This window comes from Vespa mandarinia, chromosome 9 (assembly GCF_050613455.1).
Source record: "Vespa mandarinia isolate Hongniang chromosome 9, ASM5061345v1, whole genome shotgun sequence".
NCBI lineage: Eukaryota > Metazoa > Arthropoda > Insecta > Hymenoptera > Vespidae > Vespa > Vespa mandarinia.
The window spans coordinates 6,179,250-6,201,927 of record NC_140818.1 but is presented as its reverse complement, the minus strand read 5'-3'; the positions used below and the strand labels follow the sequence as shown (position 1 = coordinate 6,201,927).

General features: G+C 30.1%; 1 protein-coding gene across 12 annotated transcripts in view; it reads right to left on the bottom strand.

The window, feature by feature from the left end:
• Positions 1-22,678, bottom strand: part of dsx (transcription factor doublesex) — a 64,183-nt gene that overhangs the window by 27,571 nt on the left and 13,934 nt on the right. For 10 of the 12 annotated variants that reach the window (XR_014982621.1, XM_035870190.2, XM_085659473.1 and 7 more), the window contains 3 exons: positions 21,280-21,539; positions 20,933-21,116; positions 6,023-6,166 (listed from right to left, as the gene is read on the bottom strand). Coding sequence is in view for 10 of the 12 variants with exons in the window: in XM_035870190.2 (XP_035726083.1) it covers positions 6,023-6,166; positions 20,933-21,116; positions 21,280-21,539 (588 nt within the window). In the remaining 2 variants the exon portion in view is untranslated. Of the gene's footprint in view, positions 1-424; positions 5,946-6,022; positions 6,167-20,932; positions 21,117-21,279; positions 21,540-22,678 lie in introns of those variants that run through there. The other 2 variants (XR_014982622.1, XM_085659472.1) reach the window with 2 other exon arrangements.

The following is a 22,678-nucleotide window of genomic DNA, read 5'->3' as shown; positions in this document are numbered from 1 at the left end:
CTAGATTTGTATATAATCATGAAGTTATAATAATTATTAAATTAATTTGTGATCAATGTATCGTTTTATCAACAATTGATTTGCCGATGCACGCCTTAATGAGAAGTGTTCGTATCATAATACGTGAGATCGCTTCGAATATTATTTGTACGAATATTATTCGATTGAAAGACTTACAGCACTTCATTTACGTTTTACTGTGACGAAGCAAGATTACAAACAAGTTTGCCAGCTATCATCGACGAGTAGGCGTGCATCATTGTGTTTTGCGTTTGTGAAGTTGCTTTACTCGTACGCAAATTTGATGTGCATGTGAGCTATGAACATCGATGCACTTACACAAGGTCAAATGTTTTCTCAATCGTTTTACTTCGTGCTCGTCATAAACGATGCAATCTAATAATTTATTTCTTTTTCTTCATTGTTTCTTTTTTTTTTTTTTTCTTTTTTGATAGATATTTTGATAAATTTTTTTTTTCTTTTTCCCTTTTCACATATACGAACTTCGTCGATCTCTTATATATTCCATTGATATTTTATTAAATTGATTTTAAAGTTCGTGCGCATTTTCTAATAACAAAAAAAAAAAAATAAAAAAAAAAAAGAAAAAAACCTTAGTATTTTTACGTAAACAAAATTTTATTTGATAATATATGTGCCATTTTAATAAATGACTCTTTGTTGTCTTTTGTATGTTTCTTTTCTTCTTGAACTTCTACTATTTATCATTCCTCATTTTCATACAATACCAATAACTGATAGCAGTAATACGTACTTATCATAAATTGTTATTATTTCTCTTTTTCTTTCTTTTTTTTTTTTTTTTTTTTTTTTTTTTTAAGGAAACGTTACTCGACGAAATCTCGAAACATTGAGCTTCGTGAAAATGCAAATGTCATCGTATGATGAAAGAATGCAACACTGCCCAAGGCGATCGTTATTCAAATGCTCGGAAGCCCTTTCACGGAAGTTTTTCCTTGTAGAGTGTACATGCCTGTTGTCAAGACACCTTTGGCATTATGAACTTTTTGACACGAAGCAGTTTACACTTGGAATTATTCATAATTATGTGTTGCAATACTACAAGTGCAAATTAAATCATTCATGGAATAAATTTCGATATTCTTCATCGATTGAAATAGATTCACATTGAAAATATATTCAACAAAAATTTATTAATTAATTCAGACAAAACTAAAGCAACGTCATTTGAAATTGTTGCAAGTAATTTATTTTATTGAAACTCGTACCGAGGATTTGAATAATAAAAAAAAATTTTTTGCTCTATGAAATTGATCAATTTTGTTGAAAAATTTATCTATCAATTTACGCATGTAAAATTAAAAATTATATCACGAAAAATTCAATCTTATTTTTTAACAATAATCCTGTATTATTGTTTGCATTGCAAAATCAAAGATGATATACGATGAATATATACTAATATATCTAATTATTGTTATACGGTAGGCTGATGAAACGTTCATTTGGATATTAATAACTTCCTCCATTAATTTATATATCGTCATTAGGAGGGAAGAAATATTATATTTTTTATTAATATATTTACTAATGTATTTTACTATATATTTAATTGTACGAATTAGCCGTGTTACTTCAACGTAATATAATTTATAAGCTAATAATGATAATATTAGGTATTAATGACATTATTATTATTTTTACTGTCAGAAAGCGTTCTAACGATATTAAATAATATATTTGGAGGCAATTTGTTTTCAGAAGTAACTTGGGTTACTCTTGTGATAATTTTTTTTTTGTTTTAATTAAGAAACAGAAGTGATATATAATGATTGGTTCACTTTTATTATCAGCTGATATTCGACAGTCAACCATGTGTCTTAATGAATAACTCAACTACCTCCTTTATACTCTTTTAAATACCTTCTTGTATGTTAATTCAGATAAGAAATACTTAATGACGTTCAGTTATTTTTCTTTTTTGCAAATTTACCATCATATTATCAACAAATTGCATTGCATTAAAATGGTTAACATAAAACGATTGACGTATTGCATTATTCATTTAAATTTATTTAAAATATCTCTTTATGAAAATGCATTTAAATAAGTACTTATGTTTTCTCAAGAAACAAAAATTTGTATAATCGATATTATTAATTCTATATATTTTAGTAAAAAAACTATTACGACCATTTATTACGTTATTCCAAGGCAAATTATCTAATCGTAAAGTTACATATGAAATATCATTTAATATTATCAAGAGTACTTATATTTTGACGTTTTATTTGTTATGCAAAATTCATGTGATGATTTTAGCACATCAGAAATTAAAGTTTCGAATTCGTGATTAAAATTCAAAAATATAAAAGAAGAAAAAACAAATTTTGATTGAGCATTTAGAAAATATACAAAATTTGTTACTCGATAAACTTTCAGGTAATCATTATTATCGAATGGAAATTTTGAGCAATGAGATATTAAACTATAAATAAAATTATCAATAGATTACTTACACGTGTATTTAATTATCACTTGAAGAAAAAAAATAAAAAAGAAATTCTTCTGATGAAACATTTGAATTTCTTTTCTTACACATAACTTTTTTATTCCTGTCATTTTTTATTTTTCTTTATGGCAATATCTTTCTTTCGCAACGACAATGAAAATCGTAGTTTGTATGTTTCCCGGAATAATTTAAAAAATAACATTTAAATAAAAATAGATTTAAATATTGTCCTATTGTATTATATAATTCGAAATACAGCATGAATAATTAGAATATGTATGAATAATTTAAAATACAGGTAGCTTAAAAAAGTTCATGATAAATGTAACAATATAGAATAATCAAATAAAATTAAGCATTTCTTTGGCATTTTATTATATATATATATATATATATATATATATATTTTTTTTTTCTTTTCTTTGTCATTGGGATAACCTTGAATAAAATAAATCTCATAGTTGGAGGAGAATGTCAGCTCGTAATTTCTACTCGATTGGCTATTTTCCAATACCAAACATTTAGCTACTCTGGAAAGAATAAGATGGAAACAGTAATAACATTAATGATCGTAGAAATATCCTATAACAATTATTATACTTGACTCAGATTTGGTACGTGTTTAGTTTGACTTTTGAAAAAAACAAGAATGAATATCGCAATACTATCATTTCAATCGATGACCGAAATTTTAGCATTTATATGCAAATTTATAAAATAAAAAAAAAAAAGTAAATTTATACTTACAATTATTGTTATTTTTCATTGTTTAATTCTATTTGAAAATATTTATTTTCATTTAAAAAAATTGTTATGACTTACGTATCTTGATAAGAGTATGACCTTTATGAAATAGCTGCAATAAATATTAGATTTGTCCCACAAAACCTAGCAATTTTTATTTGAAACATTTATTTGTAAAATGATCGGAGATTATTTTGTTTAAAATGAAACATACGGTATATTTACCACGACGTTTTATGTAAGCTTCTCTCCATTATAATAACGAATTAACTAAATCAAAAATCTTCAAAAATTTTACCAATAGTTTACCATTTAAGTTTAAAATTCAAAGTTTAAAATTCAAATTGATTCTTTGAAATTTTCAAAATTATTATTTTATTAATTCTATAAATAATTTAATGTTAAAAATTAACGAAACGATCGAAGTGATTTTATCGACAATTTTCCAGGAAATTTCTATATAAAGCTTCAAACGCGTAACTGTTATACGAAATTAGTGTTATGAATATAATGGTAATGATTTAAAATTATTATGATGATAGTTTAGTATAAGGTGAGGGTTTTACGTCCACATTTGAAAGAAAGGGAGATGAGTTCGGAGAACTAAGTAATTCGGTTCTCAAAATTGCAAAAAGCAAAGCTTTTTCGCCGAGGGTCAAGTGGGCGGATCTTACTGATCGGAATCTAAATGCTAGCTAAGGAAACGTATCTTTATTAAAAAAAAGAAAAAAAAAAAAAAGAAAAAGAAAGAAAGATACCGGCATTGTGATCATACCTTGATCTCAATGTCAAAATCCTTGTGCTTTGGCATCCATGATCTTGACGTGTTGAAAAGTAATTATATTAAATTCACGGACGTAGATATATTATAAATCGTTTTTAATCAAACGCAGGGATATTCCAATGAATCAAATGACATTAAATAAAAATATGTAGAAAACGATAAAAACAATTCCAAAAAAAAAAAATATTATCTTCATAGCGTCGTGTATCTTCAATGATGATAATTTCAAGAGATCGTGGATTGATTCTTGAATCAATGCTGATCTTCCAGAGAAGATATAAATATCCATAAACGTTTGACATTTGTCACATCGACTGAACGTCGGATTTCATATGAATTCTCATTTCAATCGAAAATATTACAAATCACATTGAAGTTGGCACGAATTAATTTCATCCACGTATTATAACAAAATAAGATACCCTTTCTTAACTCAATCATTGTTTAGTTTTGATAACGGCGTGATAAATAAGTATTAAAAAAAAAAAAAGAAATATAAACGTATATAGAAAGTTTGTTCGTTCTTTCGTTGTGTGGCTAGTAAAAAATGATAAAATTTAATATTCGTTAAAAAAACCTCACTTGATCTAAAACTCGTCTATGTTATTTCAACTAATAGAAAACGATGTAGTCTAATTTATAGAATTGACTTTATATACGTGAACTGTATATTTGGTGACTAAAGTAAAACTGTGAATACGTTATATTATATATTTTCATACATCTACACATATCTACGTAGTAAAATACATTATGTAAAATCGTTCGCGGTACAATAAATAAGCTTACATATCTAATGCTATGTTTCAACTAACACAAATGATATGACCGTTGGCTTTTAATATTAAACATTTGATATTACGCTTCACGTAACTCATATAAAATATTATCTTGATCGCTTTATGAGTTTATATCTCCGTTTATTTTCCAACGTTTTTACGCTTTCCTTCTTCTATTAGTAATAAATAAATATATGAAAAAATATGAAAAAAAAAAAGAGGAAAGCATAAGGTTTGTTCATCACGTATTAGATAATTGTTTTTTACAATCGTAAGATATGCCATGATCGCGAATCAAGTCCATGCGAGTTGTTTAATAACAGTTTAATAAATGTTTTTTTAATAGAGCATACAATCATTATCCATCATGAGAGTTAGTGACTTTAAATTACTCAAGCAGTATAATATAGGAGTAAATAACATCGTTAAGATTGAATTAAATATCATCGTGTGTTTATTTATTAAAATAGGAATGCAACTGTTAAAACAATAAAATCTAATGATTTAACTATATCCTACTTGATGCATTTCATAAATATATATATATTAACATATTTGCTAACGTACACGATGGAATGTTATTTTTGGGTTGACAAATACGATCGTTCTACGTAAATTACACTCTCGAATTTGAGAATTGGTATAAGTTAAGAGAAGAGTATCATTGTGCGCACGAAGATAGTTTATTTTTATGATCCAACATACGTGATTAAATTTACTTGAAACTTTGCCAAACTTTGCCAACTTCAATGACAATAGTAATATTATCATTAGCTTTATATTATGATAATATGGACAATAACAAATTATTTTCTAAAATTTTCTAAAAAATTATAAATTATTTCAATATAAAATGATTTAGTAACATATAACTGTTTTTGTTTTTTGTTTCTTTTTTTTTTTTGTTTGTTTCTGAAAATCTATATTCACCTTCTATGTCATTAAATATAAATAAAACAGTCTATATAATTCCTCTTACAAGTCATAAATAAATTATTATTAATGTTATTAAAGTCGCGTTCGAAATTCTTCTCAATTTTTGAATAATAAGTGCATATAACAAAAGCAATGTATAAGAGTAATAAAAAATTTTTCTTTATATATATAATTAATATTGAGTAAACGTCCGGTATCCAATGTTTAACTGTTAAAGTTATTCAAAATTATTCTAGTTGTCCAAATTCATTCTTCAAAATATAATAGATAAATAATATATCTCACCTTCCTCGATACGTCTGAGAGCCTCGTCAAGATTTGCACCGGCATACTTCACTGTGACATACATTAGTGTTAACATATCCCAAGGATATCGGAATCGTTGCAGGAGATTCGTACTGTGTGCCAATACAATTTCAACGTTGGTGCCTGAGAACATAAATAAACATTATTAAATAAATACATTTTTAAAATATAATTATCTGAAAAAGTACCATTATTTACAAATAATTATTCACTAGCTTTCGTTAAAAAAAAAAAAAAAAAAAAAAAAAAAAAAAAAAAAAAAAAAAAAAAAAAAAAAAACGGGGATAAACTTTCATTTTAATCACACATTAACATTAGTTATAATTTCTACTAGTTTAATTTTAATTAAGATAAAAGATACAGAAATGAACATGTTATTTGATAAAAAAGAAATTTTCTCGTCGAACAGAATTAAAACTAAGACTTATCGTTTTAGATTTTGGTCTCGCACGAAGTTTACTCTGCTATGATATGACTTCGACTGATACGCTAAACGAAACAAAGAAAACGAACTACAGAAGAAACGAAAGCATTGACGTCAAATTGTTCAACGACAGTTTTTTTTTTTTTTTTAATGTTTTTCTATTAAAAAAAGATTAACAGAGAGAGGGCGATAGAGAGGCAGAGAGAGAGAGAGAGAGAAAGAGAGAGAGAGGAACAGACAGAGAGAGAGAATAACTAAATTCTTCGTAGAAATACCACGTGGACTAGAACAAGAAGGGCGTGTACACGGTCGAACAAGTCAACCTTCTCTGCGCGCGCAATTCTATTATTCGATCTTCTAACTCTCTCGAAATATCGATAATATATAGTAAGTAAATAATAATATTTACTTACCTATGTTAAATAAATTTTTTTCTCGCAAATCAATAATCGTAAAGGCAAAAGAAAAAAAAATAATAAAGTGATGAAAGCATTAAAATAGGATGGAGTAAAGTTGATAAAGAGAGAAGGAATGATAGCAACGGTTCTCCGTTATGACATGATATATTAAACATTAGGTTATCCAATAGGCAACCAGCATGATGGCGTGACTCCGCCTACGTGCATGCTCTTGCTAATAATATTGAAAAGGCGGAAATACTGTAGTTTCTCATCGTTGATATCATGCCGAGGGGCGTCAAGTAGATGACAGCATTGAGTCAGAATGCTTTTACCTACCCCTTCTCTCTTCTTTTTTTTTTTTTTTTACTCGCTTTCAACCCCTACTCCGTCCGCTTTTTATCTAACAAATGAAAACCTCTCTTTCTCTCTCTCTCTCTCTCTCTCTCTCTCTCTCTCTCTCTCTATCTATCTATTTATTTATCTCTTTCTGTCCCTCTCTCTTTTAGTTTTCATTCCTTAGATCCATTCTCTTCCTTCTAAATGGTGAAAAGGAGGGAGTTGAGAGATAACCAGAGAGAAGGGAGAAGGTAGAGAAGGGGTTGGAGAGGGGAGGAAAACAACATGGAGGAAAGAACGAAGAGACAGGAGTCTCTAGTGTGTCCATACTTTCGGTATCCTCCATTTCATCTTTTTTTCTTTTTCTCTTTCTCCTTCTACCAAGCTTTTACCCGCTTCCTCCAACCATCTCCCACTACGACACGTTATATACTCTGTTTGTTTCTCCTTTCGCGGCACTGTTTTTTTTAACGTCAGGCACTATTTCCTTAACGTAACATCAATGATACCAAATTAGGTTTCAATATTAACTGATGGATATCAAAAAAGTAGACTAAAAGAGATATTTGATATCTTACGTCGATTATTCTATGTTCGAATATTATGTCGTTCATGTATGTTATAATTTGGAACTATCGTTAAATAAATTCGATTGATTGTTCCTAAGATAGTTTTTATTTTATCTTAACTTCTTAATACAATACATGGGTAATAATGTGAAAAAGAAAAAGAGAGAGAGAGAGAGAGAGAGAGAGAGAGAGAGAGAGAAGAAGCTTCTTTCAATACTTTCGAATTTGATCTAAAGGGATAAGCGTGAAGAAATAATATGGATAGCAATAATAAGGACGTGAAACTAAGTACTTTAGGTATCTTTATTTTTTTGGAAGATTTGTTTCAAAAAAATATGACAAGCAATCATTTTAAAAGATTTAATATTTTGACGATGGAATTTATCAAATTAAAATTGCCTTTATCTCTATACGGGGTTTCAGGGTAAGGAGGGATTTTTTTAAACAAACACCAAATACTTTTCAGATCAGCATTATGTTTCCTCACGGGAATTACTTAACGAGAGAATATTTATCAGCATTTCGTGACTTTTGTTCGGGCAACACGATTTTATCCTCGTCTTTACGAAAGATTATTTTGTATTGTATCTTTACAATGGTACACATCAATAATATTAATGAGCCCGTAAGAAAACGTCATTGATTTGTATTCACGGAAATTTTTTTCAATCGTTTCTCTTATTTCTTTATATTTTTTCTTCAAGACTTTCTGACCTCCTTTTATTCTTTAGTTATTACCTACCGTCATTGTTATTAAACGACTCTAAATTGTGCACGCTTTAAAACTACTAGCTCAAAAAGTAATGGCGAACAAATATGTTCGTGTCACGTTTACATCGCACAGTGACGTTATCGTACTCCTCGTACGATTGTAACTTGCCGAATACATTATTAATCCTTTTACTGATACGAACCGATATATCCGCTTTTTTCTTTTCATTATTCTGAAACACGTAATATTATCTAGCCGGTAGTAAAGGAACGTTCCTTTGCATCAATAAGTTGACATTTTAAATTCTGAAAAAATGCGAAGTTATTGATATTCCGCTAGAATGGAATTGTATGGTATTGCATTTAATTAAATGTCTATGATATTATCGTCGAGTAATTTTCGCATTAATACGAGAAAATACGACGGTGTAAATAAAGAAAATTAATAAAATTCTTTTAGAATATATTCTTTTAATGATATCTAACAGAAAAAGAAGAAGAAGAAGAAGAAGAAGAAGAAGAAGAAGAAGAAGAAGAAGAAGAAGAAGAAGAAGAAGAAAAAAGTTAATATAGTATAGTACAGTAATGTTACTGATGACCATTCGTCTAATATGTCGGTCAAAATATTAAAATTCTTTTTAAAAAATTTTACGATTTTTGTATGCATAGGTAACACGGACTAATCATATTGTTAAAATGTACACGCTACCCTTTTTACTCAACCTATTTCGCCTTAAGACTTTTATACCCCATACTTATTACACATTTCCTTCAACATGAAACGCGATGTGCTCGTGTTGTTGCCTACTCGAATACCGGTGGCTCATTATTTATAACCACGTTATGTCTCTCTCGCGTGCACACCTCTTTCTTCTTTCATATTTTTCGCATTATTAGTTGCATAGATCCAATGTTATTTCTTTGTCTGCACCCGTAAATTCACCCTCCATAATTTTATTCACAATAGTAATGGGTGTTTTAATCCCCTTCACCCTTCTACAGTTTCTTTCATCTATGTTTATTTAACTACCTTACGGTAAATCTCAACAAATTTAGTAACGATATTTTCTCATCTGGTGACTATTATTTTTTTTTTCTTTTTTCTTTTGAACAATGCATACTACAAAAAGAGAATTTTCCTATTCATTTTCTTTAATTCGACGTACGCTATGAAAAAATATATCACGTTTCATTTGTCACACAGTGATTAACACTTTGGACTTTTGAACCACGAAAAGTAGCTACGTTGCGATTATGTTCTCGGAAAATAACATCCTTTATTGTATTCGAAGAATAGCATTTACAATGCTTTTTAATTGCGGAAACTAACATGTATCGACGTTAACAATAAGCAATATTGTTCAGAAAATTTAACACGTTTTATCTTTGAATTGCGCCAGTCGTCATAAAACAAATGATCTAATATAATCGATTTAATGTAATGTAATAAATAAATAAAATAATGTTCAAAATATTTTATTTTTCATAGCGAACTGTGAATATCATGGTTAATATGTCAAACATGTGAGAACATAATTAAGAATAAAATCGGAACGTGTTTCTTTTTATAATAAATCGTAATGTGCTAGTTCTCGTAAGATAAATGAAATCTTCTAATTTTCGTAATGCACGTAGAGTTAGTCGAACACGCCCACTCTAGAATATAAACATTGGCTCGTATTCATAGTCGAGTTTTATTTTTGAAGGTCACTTTAAGTTCGATCTTAAAATGCTCTCTAGAATTCATAGTCGAAAAAATAAACAAAGACTTTAGAAAAAATTTCATGGACAGTATTACACATAGCCAATATTTGTTGTTATCTAATAATCAAATTCTTTTCTTGAAGATTATAAAATATAAAAGGAAATGATGAAATTAAAAAAGCAAATACAATAACGTAATATTATTAGAAATACTTATTATTGCAAATAAAAGAAATAACAAAATTTACCATACTCATAAACTATAAAATTTTAATAGCAAAAACGTCTAATTAAGTTATAAAAAGTATATATATATAATTTAATTAATTATATATATATAAATATAATTATAAACATTCGATTTTCTTTATTAGAAATTTGTATAATTTAAAAAAAAAAAAAAGAGAATAACAAATATGGCCAAGATTTAATATAAACATGAAATGTTTCAATGTTTCTATTGTAGGAGATTACAGGAAACTATCACGAGAATAAGCACGTTCAAGAATAACCATTGATCTTAAATAAGCACTTCTTACTTGAGAAAAATCTTTTTCATGAATATCATCTAATTTCACAATAATCTTAAGATGTTCTGATTTAAATAAAAATGTTTTGATCAAGACCATCTTAAGTATTGATTTGACACTCGACTATAAATATGGGCCATTGACTTTCTTTCCTAATCGTGAAAGAAGAGAGCTTACGTTGATTCTTTTATCCGTCGTAAACGTTTTAAGAGATAACTGATAAGTATAACTTTCCCTCGAAGGTAAACCGAGAATTGCTTGACTTACTCGAAACGATTGACTGGAAAAAAGTTCCGACGATAAATATTAGAGATTGTGAGAGTAGGAGAATGTTTATAAAATACAATTGTGTCATTCATTCAATGCTTACTTTCCCAAGAAGATTGCGATAAATCGATCGCATACATTGCTTCGTTCGTTTATGAAAGATCTCTGATATGAAGTCTTCCATTAAGATATAATACGAGCTCGTTCCTCTTATTCCATCTAATATGATCGTGAATAAACAAATAAATGAGACGATATATGTAGGTATATACTTATGTACGTATACGCTTACAAAAGTTTTGTGATAAGTTATAAATGTAAACAATTACGAGAATAAACACGATCGGGCATTCATATCAAATAGAAATAATAGGTTCACTTGTTTTTTTTTCCATCAACTTAAATTATTAATCATTGAGAAATTTGTCATTGACGTTGGAAACGAAGCACGTGTAATAAGATTAATGGTGTTAAAAGAGAATGTGTATTTAATGTGTTTAGATAAATGTGAACGTTATCCTATCACGTAGTAACAGGTATATAAAATATTAGTATAAAATGTCAAAAGGTATAGGCTCGACTGTATAATTGTCAAATGTTGTATTAATTCGAGTAATTCGATATAAATGAAATATGTTTTAACGGAGTTAGAGAAAGTCGATATCAAAGGTTTTGCGCTAAGTATAACTCAGTATTCATAACAGTAAATACCTATTAAAATTTTCTATACATTGAAAATCGTTGAATGATATTATTTCATATTTCGTGATAAGAAAATAAAAGCTCGCTTGAAATTTATTTTCAATAAATTCATAAATGCACCAGGCATGGACATAATCGAAAAAGAAAAAATTATTGTAATGATCTATACGAAGTATACAACTTAAGAAACCTCCTTGGAAAATTGTTTCCGCATAAATACGACGTAACGGAAGCGACCGGACACGCATGTGCTCACGCAGCCAAGTACGTTCGAGTCATGTGTACTTACATGTCGAGCCAATCGAACTCTCTAATTCAAGCTATTATTCTCTTCTGTATTGCTGTGTCGAACAACACTTGGTACATACTAAGAGAAACCACTATGTCGGACAGATTCCACTTTATTATGTGTTTTTTCGTACATGCTAATTTTAAGGAAAAAGAACATTATATTTGAATAATACATGTATCGGTAAATGTTGACGTTGACTAAAGGGAATAAAAGAAAAAAAAAAAAAAAGAAAAGAAAAGAAAAGAAAAGAAAAAAAAAAAATATATATATATATATATATATATATATCAATTTCAACGTGGGTCTTTTCGATATAACGGAGTCAAGTTTAACTCTTTACTCGACGAGAGGTGTCCAATAACCGAAACTACGATAAGTCATGCGAAACCGGAAGTTAAAATTGGCTTGTAATCAAAGTAACAGCCGAAAAGAAAACTTCGAATGAACAAACAATATCGTAATGATGCCTGCAAAAAAAGAAAAGATAAAAAAAGAAAAAAAGAAAAAAAAAAAGAAAAAAAGAAAAAAAACACTAAATATGATATATTAAAAAACTTGATTATTGCTTCTATTAAAATGTCTTAACGTTTAATGCGCATATTACGTTTCTATCAGCTGCTATAAAATCATTATCATCATGAATTAAACATAATGATTTCATATCAATTTAGGAATTAATTGGAGAAAAAATTGTGATCGATATACATGAAAATTTTTAATGTATTTCGCGTACAATATTGTACTATAACTTGTGATATTTTCAAAAACGATTATCGAAAGTTATGAAAGTACCAACAAATTCGATAAAATCGTTAAGGGAAATAAAATTGATAATAATGTTTAATTAATTTGACCTAAATAAAGTTATCAATAATAAACGACCCAATGGTAATATGGATCACATTTTTTGCAGAATCATATTGATAATGCAATTGATATTACATTTCAAACATAGTCGTTGATAGTACGAAGGCTATTGAAATACTTTTATGGGTGTATTCTTATAGCCGAATGCACGAAATGGAGATGGCTTGTTTACTTAATAATATCGTTCATAGTTTATTTGATATAATACAACTTCGACTTTGTTAGGTCCTCGTAAAATGGCATAACCTTTGATCTCACGGAACGTAACACTTCGGTACATTAAAAATACGACTCGTTAAGGAGGAGAGGGGGAAATCTACGAGAGTGCAAGACTCATTTTTTGACTTTGGCCGTAGAAATACAAGATAATCATCTGATACTTATTCTTCAAAACGTAATTTCAGTTTACGAGCGTTGAAATGAACGAAACATAAAATTTATAATGCTTCATTTCTCTAAAAAAAAAAAAAAAAAAAAAAAAAAAAACATAGTTCTCCATACGAAATAGATTTTCTCTCTTTCTTTTTCTTTATCTATTTCAACGTGATATCATACATCCTTATGGAGATTATTGTGTTTTTAAATTTTAAATCGCAAAATACAGCTGAGCTGTACGATATGAGAACGAAGAGTAGCTATTTGTAGTAGAAATATATACTCTTGAAAATATAGGAACGTATCGAGCATCGTAGAAAAATTCACGAAAAATTGAAAGAAAGAGAAAGGGAGAGAGCGGGAGAGAGGGGTAGAGAGGGGGAGAGGGGAAAAGAGAGAGAGAGAAAAGAATTATTTTCCGGGGTTTGTCGAGGAAGGTACTCGTGTTGCAAGAGATAAACGTAGCACGAGACCATGCCCCCTGACCCTCGCAACTCTCTTCTGCCTGTCACAAATCCGTTCAAACGGCCTGCGAGCTGCGTTATGCTAGAACAGGGGATGGATGGATGAGCGTGTTTGGATACAGGGCTTTGTATCAATGATACCGTTGTATACTCGAGTAATCGGAGCCTGCTTGGCTGGCTGGACGTAGGTGAGGGATTCGTTTCGATAACAGAAAAAGAGGAAGAAGAGAGAGGGAGAGAGGGAGAGAGAGAGAGAGAGAGAGAGAGAGAGAGATAGAGAAAGAATGTCCCTTGTCATTCATTCGTCGACGAAACTAATACAGTTTAGAGAATGTTTGTATTTTTAGGAATTTAGTCTTACGTTTTCTTCATTCAACCTTATCATTAATTTTAGTCTATTTTTATTTTAAAGAAAAGAAGATTAATAGCAATGACATAAAAAATGTAATATTTTTTTCTAAACACAATGAATCATTTAAATAATTTTAGATTATATATGAAACGTTGGTACAAATAAATGATACGTAACATCTACATCCATTAATTATAGTATCTAATAGATCGTAAACAATGATAATATTTTAGCAACGACAATTCTTTTTCGATTATAAGAATAGTTAAGATGAAATCGGAATAAGTTTTCACGGAAGAGGCCGACGAATAGAGGGATGGTTGTGAAGTGTGGCAGGCTTTTACGAGATACAACATTTCTGAAGCAGTAAAGTTCTATCCTGTCAAGCATTCCCATAAAATCCTTGCTTACTGGCCAGCTAGCAAAGTGACACGCTAGCCTATATGTATGTCTGTGTAAGAGAAAGATAGAAGGAAAACCATGCTATGTGGGTGGTCAAGGATTGCACAGTAGGTGCAAGACAACACATATTTTGTAGTTTTATTTTTTTTCTTTTCTTTCCTTTTTTTTTTTTTTTTTTTTTCTTTGAATAACGAGCTTGTTGTCAATATAACAATATAACAATATAATTATTTCTCGTATTACCGATGACGCTTTTATCTTTTTAGGAAAAAAAAAAAAAAGAAGAAGAAAAGAAAAAAGAAAAAATTAAATAAAATACGAAAAAATAAAAAACGAAAAAATATAGGAGAGATGAAAGTGGAAACCTATCGAACAGAATCTTCAAAAGCATCCAACGAGTGTAACACAATACGTTGCTAAATGTTCGAAGGGGTTGTGACGGCGGTTCGATTGTTCATTTGATTCGAAGGATCATCACGAAATTTATAAAGGTTAGTATAGTATATTGAACACGTTGGATAGCCGACGTAACTTTGTCAGAAATGTGTTCTCTTTGTAATACGAATCTTCGGTCCAGAAAGGAAAACGATGGTGTCACGCACACTATACATAAAACCGTTCGTATTCTTGAACGTGTATTCGTCATTTCTATAACGAGGTAGAATGAGAAGAAAAGGTAGAGAAAGAGAAAGAGAAACATAAAAAGACTTAGAAACCATCAACACCCCTAAGGATTACTCGAGATGCCGTAGGGATCGTTGCCCTCGAAGAAATTGCGAGGGAAAGGAAAGAAAAAGACCCGTAAAGATTTTAAACACGCAAAGCTAACCAAAAGAGACTCTTACTAACCATAAAAATAAAAACTCTTTTAATTTAATATGAAATTTTATCACTTTTCCGATAATTCAAAAAGTACAGTTATTGATTTTACCTTATTTTCTAATTTTAAACAAATTAACAATTTTATTTTTTTCATTATAATATATATATATATTCATTTGAATGACATTAAACGTTATACTAATAATATTTAGGAAATATATTAACTAAACGTACGTCAACGAAGATTATTAAGAGACAACATTGAAATATTATATTTTATGATATTATTATAACGATAGAGGCTCGTCAGAATATAAAAGGAAAAATGAGAAGGAAGAAAAGTGACAGATCATTTAACCCCGTACATCGTAAAAGTGAAAGAGAGAAAAAGAGAGAAGCAATTCGCTAGACCAACTTACTATTCACCCTTCTAGAATTTCTACCCCTTCTACTTGGTCTCCCTTCGATCCTTCCTTGCTTTTTTGACCTTGCTTGACGTCACGCAGTTAACTCACTACTGAGATTACCTGCTTTCATCGGTACGATTCACGTCGTACACAAGAAGATTATTTACCTTCGAGCGAACAAGTTGAAGTTCATACGCGATTTTTTTTTTCTTAGAAATGGACTTTTATATATATATATATATAAAAAAAAAAAAAAATCTATTTGTCGCGTGTCATGAGATAATACGATATCTAAAATGAGTCGTGAAATAAATGTACAATTCACCTGATTAAAGTTGAAAAAAAGAAAATATATTACATCGTATAAAAATCTTTGCGGATTGTTATTGCGAATAAAAACAATTCTCGAAATTGATCTTTTGTTGCCTTTCGTGCAAATCAGATCGGCAATCAAAGAGAATTTCAACGTAAGCAATTAGAAACGAGTTATTTTTTGTGTTCGTAATGACACGAAATGGTATTCATATTCTTTTATTTCATCTTTCAACGAATAAACGTCAAGATAATCTTCGTCAAAAATCTCGCATGTTGCATCTCTTTCGTGACTGATCAATTATTTCTTGTTTTAGCTCGTAGATCTCGACGTAAACGTTTCTAATGTTTATATTAAACAATAAAACAATGTATACCAATCATATGTATATACTTTTTGAGTATTCAAATATATGTTTTTCAACAGAAAATTTGTATTCTTTTATTTAGGTAGATATTTATGTATATAATATTGTTAATTTGAAAGAAATAAAGAAGAATAGTAAAAATGATGCAGCTGCGAGATTTTGAAAGATACGAAATAAAGGATATTAACGATAAATCGATAAATGTAAATCAAAAGAAAAAAAGAAGAGATCATGTCGTCATTGTTGTCATCATCGTTGTCGTCATCATCGTTGTCATGCTTTTCGTTCTTCCGTTAAAAGCCGTGAATTTTCTTTACGTCTTGCGAATTGTATCGCACGACGAGAGGATCGTAACTTTCGCATCAGTGCCAACGCCGGCGTCGTCCTCTTCGTCCTCGACGTCGATGGCAAACCAGACAAAGGGTGACTCGCGAGAAGAGAAAGAGAAAAGCAGAAAGAACAAGAAAGAGAGAAGTAGCTGGAGAATAAAGACTCGGCCGAGTGACTAACACTAAGGATTCGCATAACTGCCTCGAAGCAACATCGTAAAATTGTAAAAGAAACCTTGGTGGAGGCTACGATCGTGTCTCTCACGCTCGGTTGAACGGTCCCGGACTATCTTACGCTTCCAAGTGGGAATACGATGCATCTTGAAAATGAACAAACGATATTTCTAGCCAAAAGACCTAAGTGAATCCAATTGATGCCATCCCATCAATGAATAACATTCTTTTATAAAGTACTTGTAAAAAGACTTCCATAAAAATTGTGGAATTGATTGATACACTTTCAACCAAAACCGATTAACCGAACAAAAAATCAATTAATAAATAATATCCATTAGTTATTAAATAATTATATTATATGAATACATTTATTTAATTATTTCTTTAATTATTCTCTCCTTATTGTCTAATTGATCGTTCATTAGGCTTCATTGTTTTGAATTTTATGAGATATAAATTATCGATTTCGTTTGGAGAAGACCGATGTCGAACGAATGGAAAAGTAGATACATAAATTTTGCGAATGCGATCGGTAAGATCATCGGTCGAAACTAAGCAACTTCGTTTTGTGGAACGAAAATAAAAGAGATAAATAGGTAGAAACTATTCATTAGAGAAGAAGGAAAGGAAACGATAGAATAGAAAAGAGAGAGCCAAGATGAACATAAAAGAGAGAGAGAGAGAGGGAGAGAGAGAGAAAGTAGGTGGAGCAAACAGGGTAAAGAAACAGATAGAGAAAGATGTAATAAAATTCAGTGGAGTCAGCGGTTATAAACTGAATTCTTTGGATAAGCCAACTCAGAGAAGCCGAACGATTTCACAATCGAAGAGCGAAGTGTGAGAGAAAAGGGAAAAGAAAGTAACATACTAAACTTGCCGATGAGTTTGAGCTATCATATAAATATATAAAAGTCTCATATACATATACACAAACACGAGAAAAAAAAAGAACTTGGTTATGTATATATATATATATATATATATATATATATATATATATATATATATATGAATAAACGAGTCTTACAATTTTTCTTTTAAAAATTCATCCGAGCAATCGGCAGATAAAATGCGAATTCTTCCATTTTAAAAGCGTCGCTGTATGCAGGATTCGATTAAGATAAATTTAAGTAGAGTCCATTAATTCATTTATATTTTAAAATATACTTAAATCATTCGTCGTTAATGAAAACCGAGTATTTTATCTCTAATAACATTTACATATCTTATTAATTAATCAATCCTTGATTCATTTATTCGTTTGACTTTAATGTAAAATTATTTTTAACATTTTTTAATTGCCACTATATACATCTTTCTAAAAAAGAATATATTTTTTCGATTTTTTCGAGTAAAATTTTTCAAGAGCCAAACATTGACAAATTACTTTACATTATTAAATTATTATATTTTAATATGTGATTAATCGCTTATCATAATTAATTAATGTGAAGTGAAAAACTTATTATATAATTAATGGCTTTGATATTACTACAGTTCAATGAAATTCTTTTACATAATACATTCTGACATCTGTTTGACCAGAACGATAACCGAAGGGTCTAATCCTTTAAGATCTTGACCTACCCTTGAACACACTCGTGAACTCTCTAACGTTCGTTACCTAACTCAAGATGATCGTAAATACTATACTACCTCATGTTACCATGTGACCTCAAAAACGTTATGCTATCGTATCGTACAGCACTAAACGCTTACATTCTCTCCCTTTCTTACTTTTCTCTCTTCTTCCTTATTTTTTTCTATTTTTTTTTTTCTTTTTTTTTCCACAGAAAGTGTCATATAAAACGGACTAGAAATTTCGAAAGTTAACCGTCTGTCAACGAGAAGCCGTCGTCTCGGTAGTAAAACAGGAAAAAAGGGAAGCCGATCATGAGATTTTCAGTGATTTACGAGCGAGCCTTTTTCGAAGATCGAAGAATGAAAAGAGTGGTCGACTAAAGTAAAACTTTCTACGATAATTTTAAGAGAGAGAGAGAGAGTACGAGAATGGCAGCTTTTCTGATTTAACTAATAATAGCCTGAGCTAGAAAAACGATTGGATGTTATTAAGTAAATGTTATGTACAAATATTTCTTTTTATTTCATTTACGCAATAGAAAGTAAACGTCATGCATTTTTTAAACGCGTATTTTCAAGAAAAAACATAAAAGGTAAACACGTTGTTAAGTAAAAATGATAAATATTTTTGGTCGAATAAAGAAAAAAACGTAAGACAATGTAATAATAGTAATCGATTGTTACTTGTGTGTATTATGGCGTATAAATAGGTAAGAAATAAATAATTTAATTAGATTAGATAGAATGAGAAAGAAAAAAAGAAAAAAAAATAGAACTTCCAGATAAGATGAATTATTTCACGATTAGGAGAAAAGGTGGTGAAGTAAAAAATTTTGTGAGACTTATCGAGCACTCGACAGATTAGTAATAATGTACAAATATGAGTACGTTTTCGCGAAAGCAACACTCGTTGCATAACAACGAACGACTTTCGCATTATTAAAAGCGCCTACTCGATGCCTCGAAATGCAAGCTCGTAAATGGAAACTTTACAGTCCCATATACTTCACCATAATCACCCCTTACGTTCTCAATTCTCCTTCTCTCCTCTACGACCACACCATTCTAGTATTAGCGAACTTTTAAGTTAACTGCACACACATACACACATCCAATTATTATATGCACGTAAGACCTGGCACACGTCAACGTTAAGCGTTCTTTCCTTTTTTCCTTGCTTCTTTTTTCGACGTATTATCGATGTTCGCGTCGATATATTTTCCCACTACTACTACTACTACTACTACTACTACTACTACTACTATTACTACTACTACTATTACTAATAGTACTGTTACTACTATTACTACTAGTATTAATACTACTCCTACTACTTTTATTACTACCAGTATTAATACTACTACGTTTGTCTGACGATGTCAAGAACGGAACGTTGAGTCCGCCGCATTAATTCCATCATCGTGAATCCGTAGAAATGCGTGGACTGTAAATCAATTAGCCATTTACGAGCGTTCCTGTGAACGGCTATCATAAACTCTCTTTGGATAACTAAGTTAAAGACCGAAAACAAATCAAATGGAAAAAATTTTGAAAAAAGTTTTACGAATGATCTGCTTACTTTTTTTTGTACTTCAGGAATAAACTGATATTTTCATTCGCAAATTAATAAAACTTATAAAGTGAATCTGTAAAAATTTTATTTCTTAATTACAGCTACGTTTGATATTTTATTGAGTTAATCAGATTATTTTCAACAAATTTTCGAACACTTCAGAGAGATTCGTAAAACTTTTCTAATTATTAAAAAGAAAAAGGATGTTCAACGAAGGATACTCATCGATAGCTCTCAATCGTAATAAAAAGTTTTTTGATCGTCGACATAAAAGGACTAAGATAATCTCGTTGGAAAGAATTTTTTCGAAAGAAAATGCCATAACATAGTGGTTAAGCCATTGTCGAATATGAGTTCTGTCACCTCTTCGAGAGGTCATTTATATGTCCCTGAACAAACTATTTCGACCGAGAATGAGCAAAATAACGATAATTTTTAAAAACGAGCCTGCTCGTAAAAGCAAAAATCGAGGCTCCTAGGTTTCGGCTTTGGTTATAAGTTGGTATTATATTAACCGTCTACGAACGACTTCGCAACCAATGAGAACGCTCGTAAAAGCAGGGTTAACATTCGGTCGGGTTGTCAAGTGAAAGAGTGGCTTGAATTTCGTTGGGATCACTGTGAACGACGTTATAAGTGTGCGCACCCTCGGCTCGGTCGCACGAATCGAACGTGGCTTGGAACTTCCGCTCGAATTATAATCGATTGTGCACTCTTCAGGATCTCCTTTTATTGATATAGATCATCCTAAATCTCTCGATCTTCTCGTAATATATTTAACGTATCGATCATCGAATTAACGATTTTTCTTTACTTTTCAGAATAGATATTGTCATCAAAGTTGACGGATCATTTGCAATTTATCAAAAAGATTTTGTAAACATAGCGAGAATTAATAACAAAGTGATAATAAAGTAGACTTACTAGGTTGTGGTTGAATCTGATGAATCGAAGAAGGCAAATGCGTATCTACGACTGGCAATTTTCTTGGAGTTGGAGTATTAAGTACGCCATTGATGCCACCGTAACTGCCTTCGATGTTCCACGCTGGTTGAGGAACAGTTGGTACATGCTTGTTTTCTACTGGAGGCATCGCTGGCATCACCAACTGCAAATTAACGAGATTACGATCTCTCGAGACCGCCTTTGATTCGGCTTAATATTTTTCATGGTTAATTAATATTGCTTTTTATTAGAAATTAACTTTTTATTTGAAATGAAATTTTATAGATAAAAAATATTATATAAAAAATATAAATTATCTTACTTACCTTGCCATACTTTCTTATCTGTTCCTCGTCTTGTATAAGAGCCCTTTTAAGTGCGGTTTGTTTTGCCATTTGCTTTTGCCGCTTAAGCGTGTTACGGCATTTGGGGCAATGACAGTAAATAAAGTCGCAGTACCTCTTGTGACCCTTAAGAATGCTAGTAACATCATGATTACGGCAACGTGTGCACGTCGGTTTCGTACGTGAATTGGTGCCGCTGTTCGAGGTTGAGGATGCGTCCCAAGATGCATTTGAATCCGCCCCTGAATTTAATTTCATTGACATTAATTTTATTGTCGACTTTGTTTCTATCAATATTAACTTATTCTATATAATTTTCGTAGATAAAAAGTGAATATTATACGTTTCTCTACGCATACAATCTATATAAAGGTATTTATACATATACATATAATTTAGATGCGTTTTACTGCAAAAAGAACCAAATATGAGTACTTGCTCTTATATTATAATCCTCTTTGATGTTTCCCAATATTAGATAATCTTAGTTATACTAGTAATAATAATAATGAGATCAATTGTTATACATAAAAATAATTGCTTTATCCGAACGTTACCGTACGTTATTTAATATTTTCGCTATTCTATGAGAGAACAATTTCGAAAGATCAAATAAAACGATTTAATATCTTTCATAACACTATAAATATGGATATAAAAATGCAACGTTATTATTCTATACGAACTAAACCATTCCTCGTATTATTTATCGCGCTTAATAATATTTTTCCTTTTTTTTAAGACTCAAAGATGATCGAAATAGATTAAAAAAAATAAGCTGATTGAATGTGGAAAAAATGAGAAATGAACGAAGTCAAGTCCATATTTGAATGTGAACAAACAAGACGGCCGTTGTTCATCGAATAATGATGATCTTTCAGTTGAGATCGACCAACGTTACAGGATATTTTCTATATGGCAATTCACCAAAGATATCAAGTGTTTATAAAATGGGTACGTTTAATTTGAAACATGCAAATACCAATTTATAAGTTGAATAAATTATATCTTACGATTCTGACTTATACGTAAGTATATATCAGAGGTATAAAATTTATGCATTTGCCCTTATCTAACATTCCTTTTATCGACTTAAAGAAATTGATAAAATTTAGCCTAACATTTTAAGATCACCCTATACAACGATGGATTTGCATGAAAGTAATAAATCATTTTAACTAAAACCCTTTGAATACTATCTCCTTTGTTCTTGAAAGATTGCAGTGAAAGTAGTCTCGTTATCGCCGTCGTTATAATTTATTTTATAATAATTTTACTTTATTACTATTCTGCATAACGATGTGACTTATTGAAAAAATTTTTTTCACAAAGGCATTTCGACGATTTTCGAACGTTATTGTTAAATATATATATCCATAAA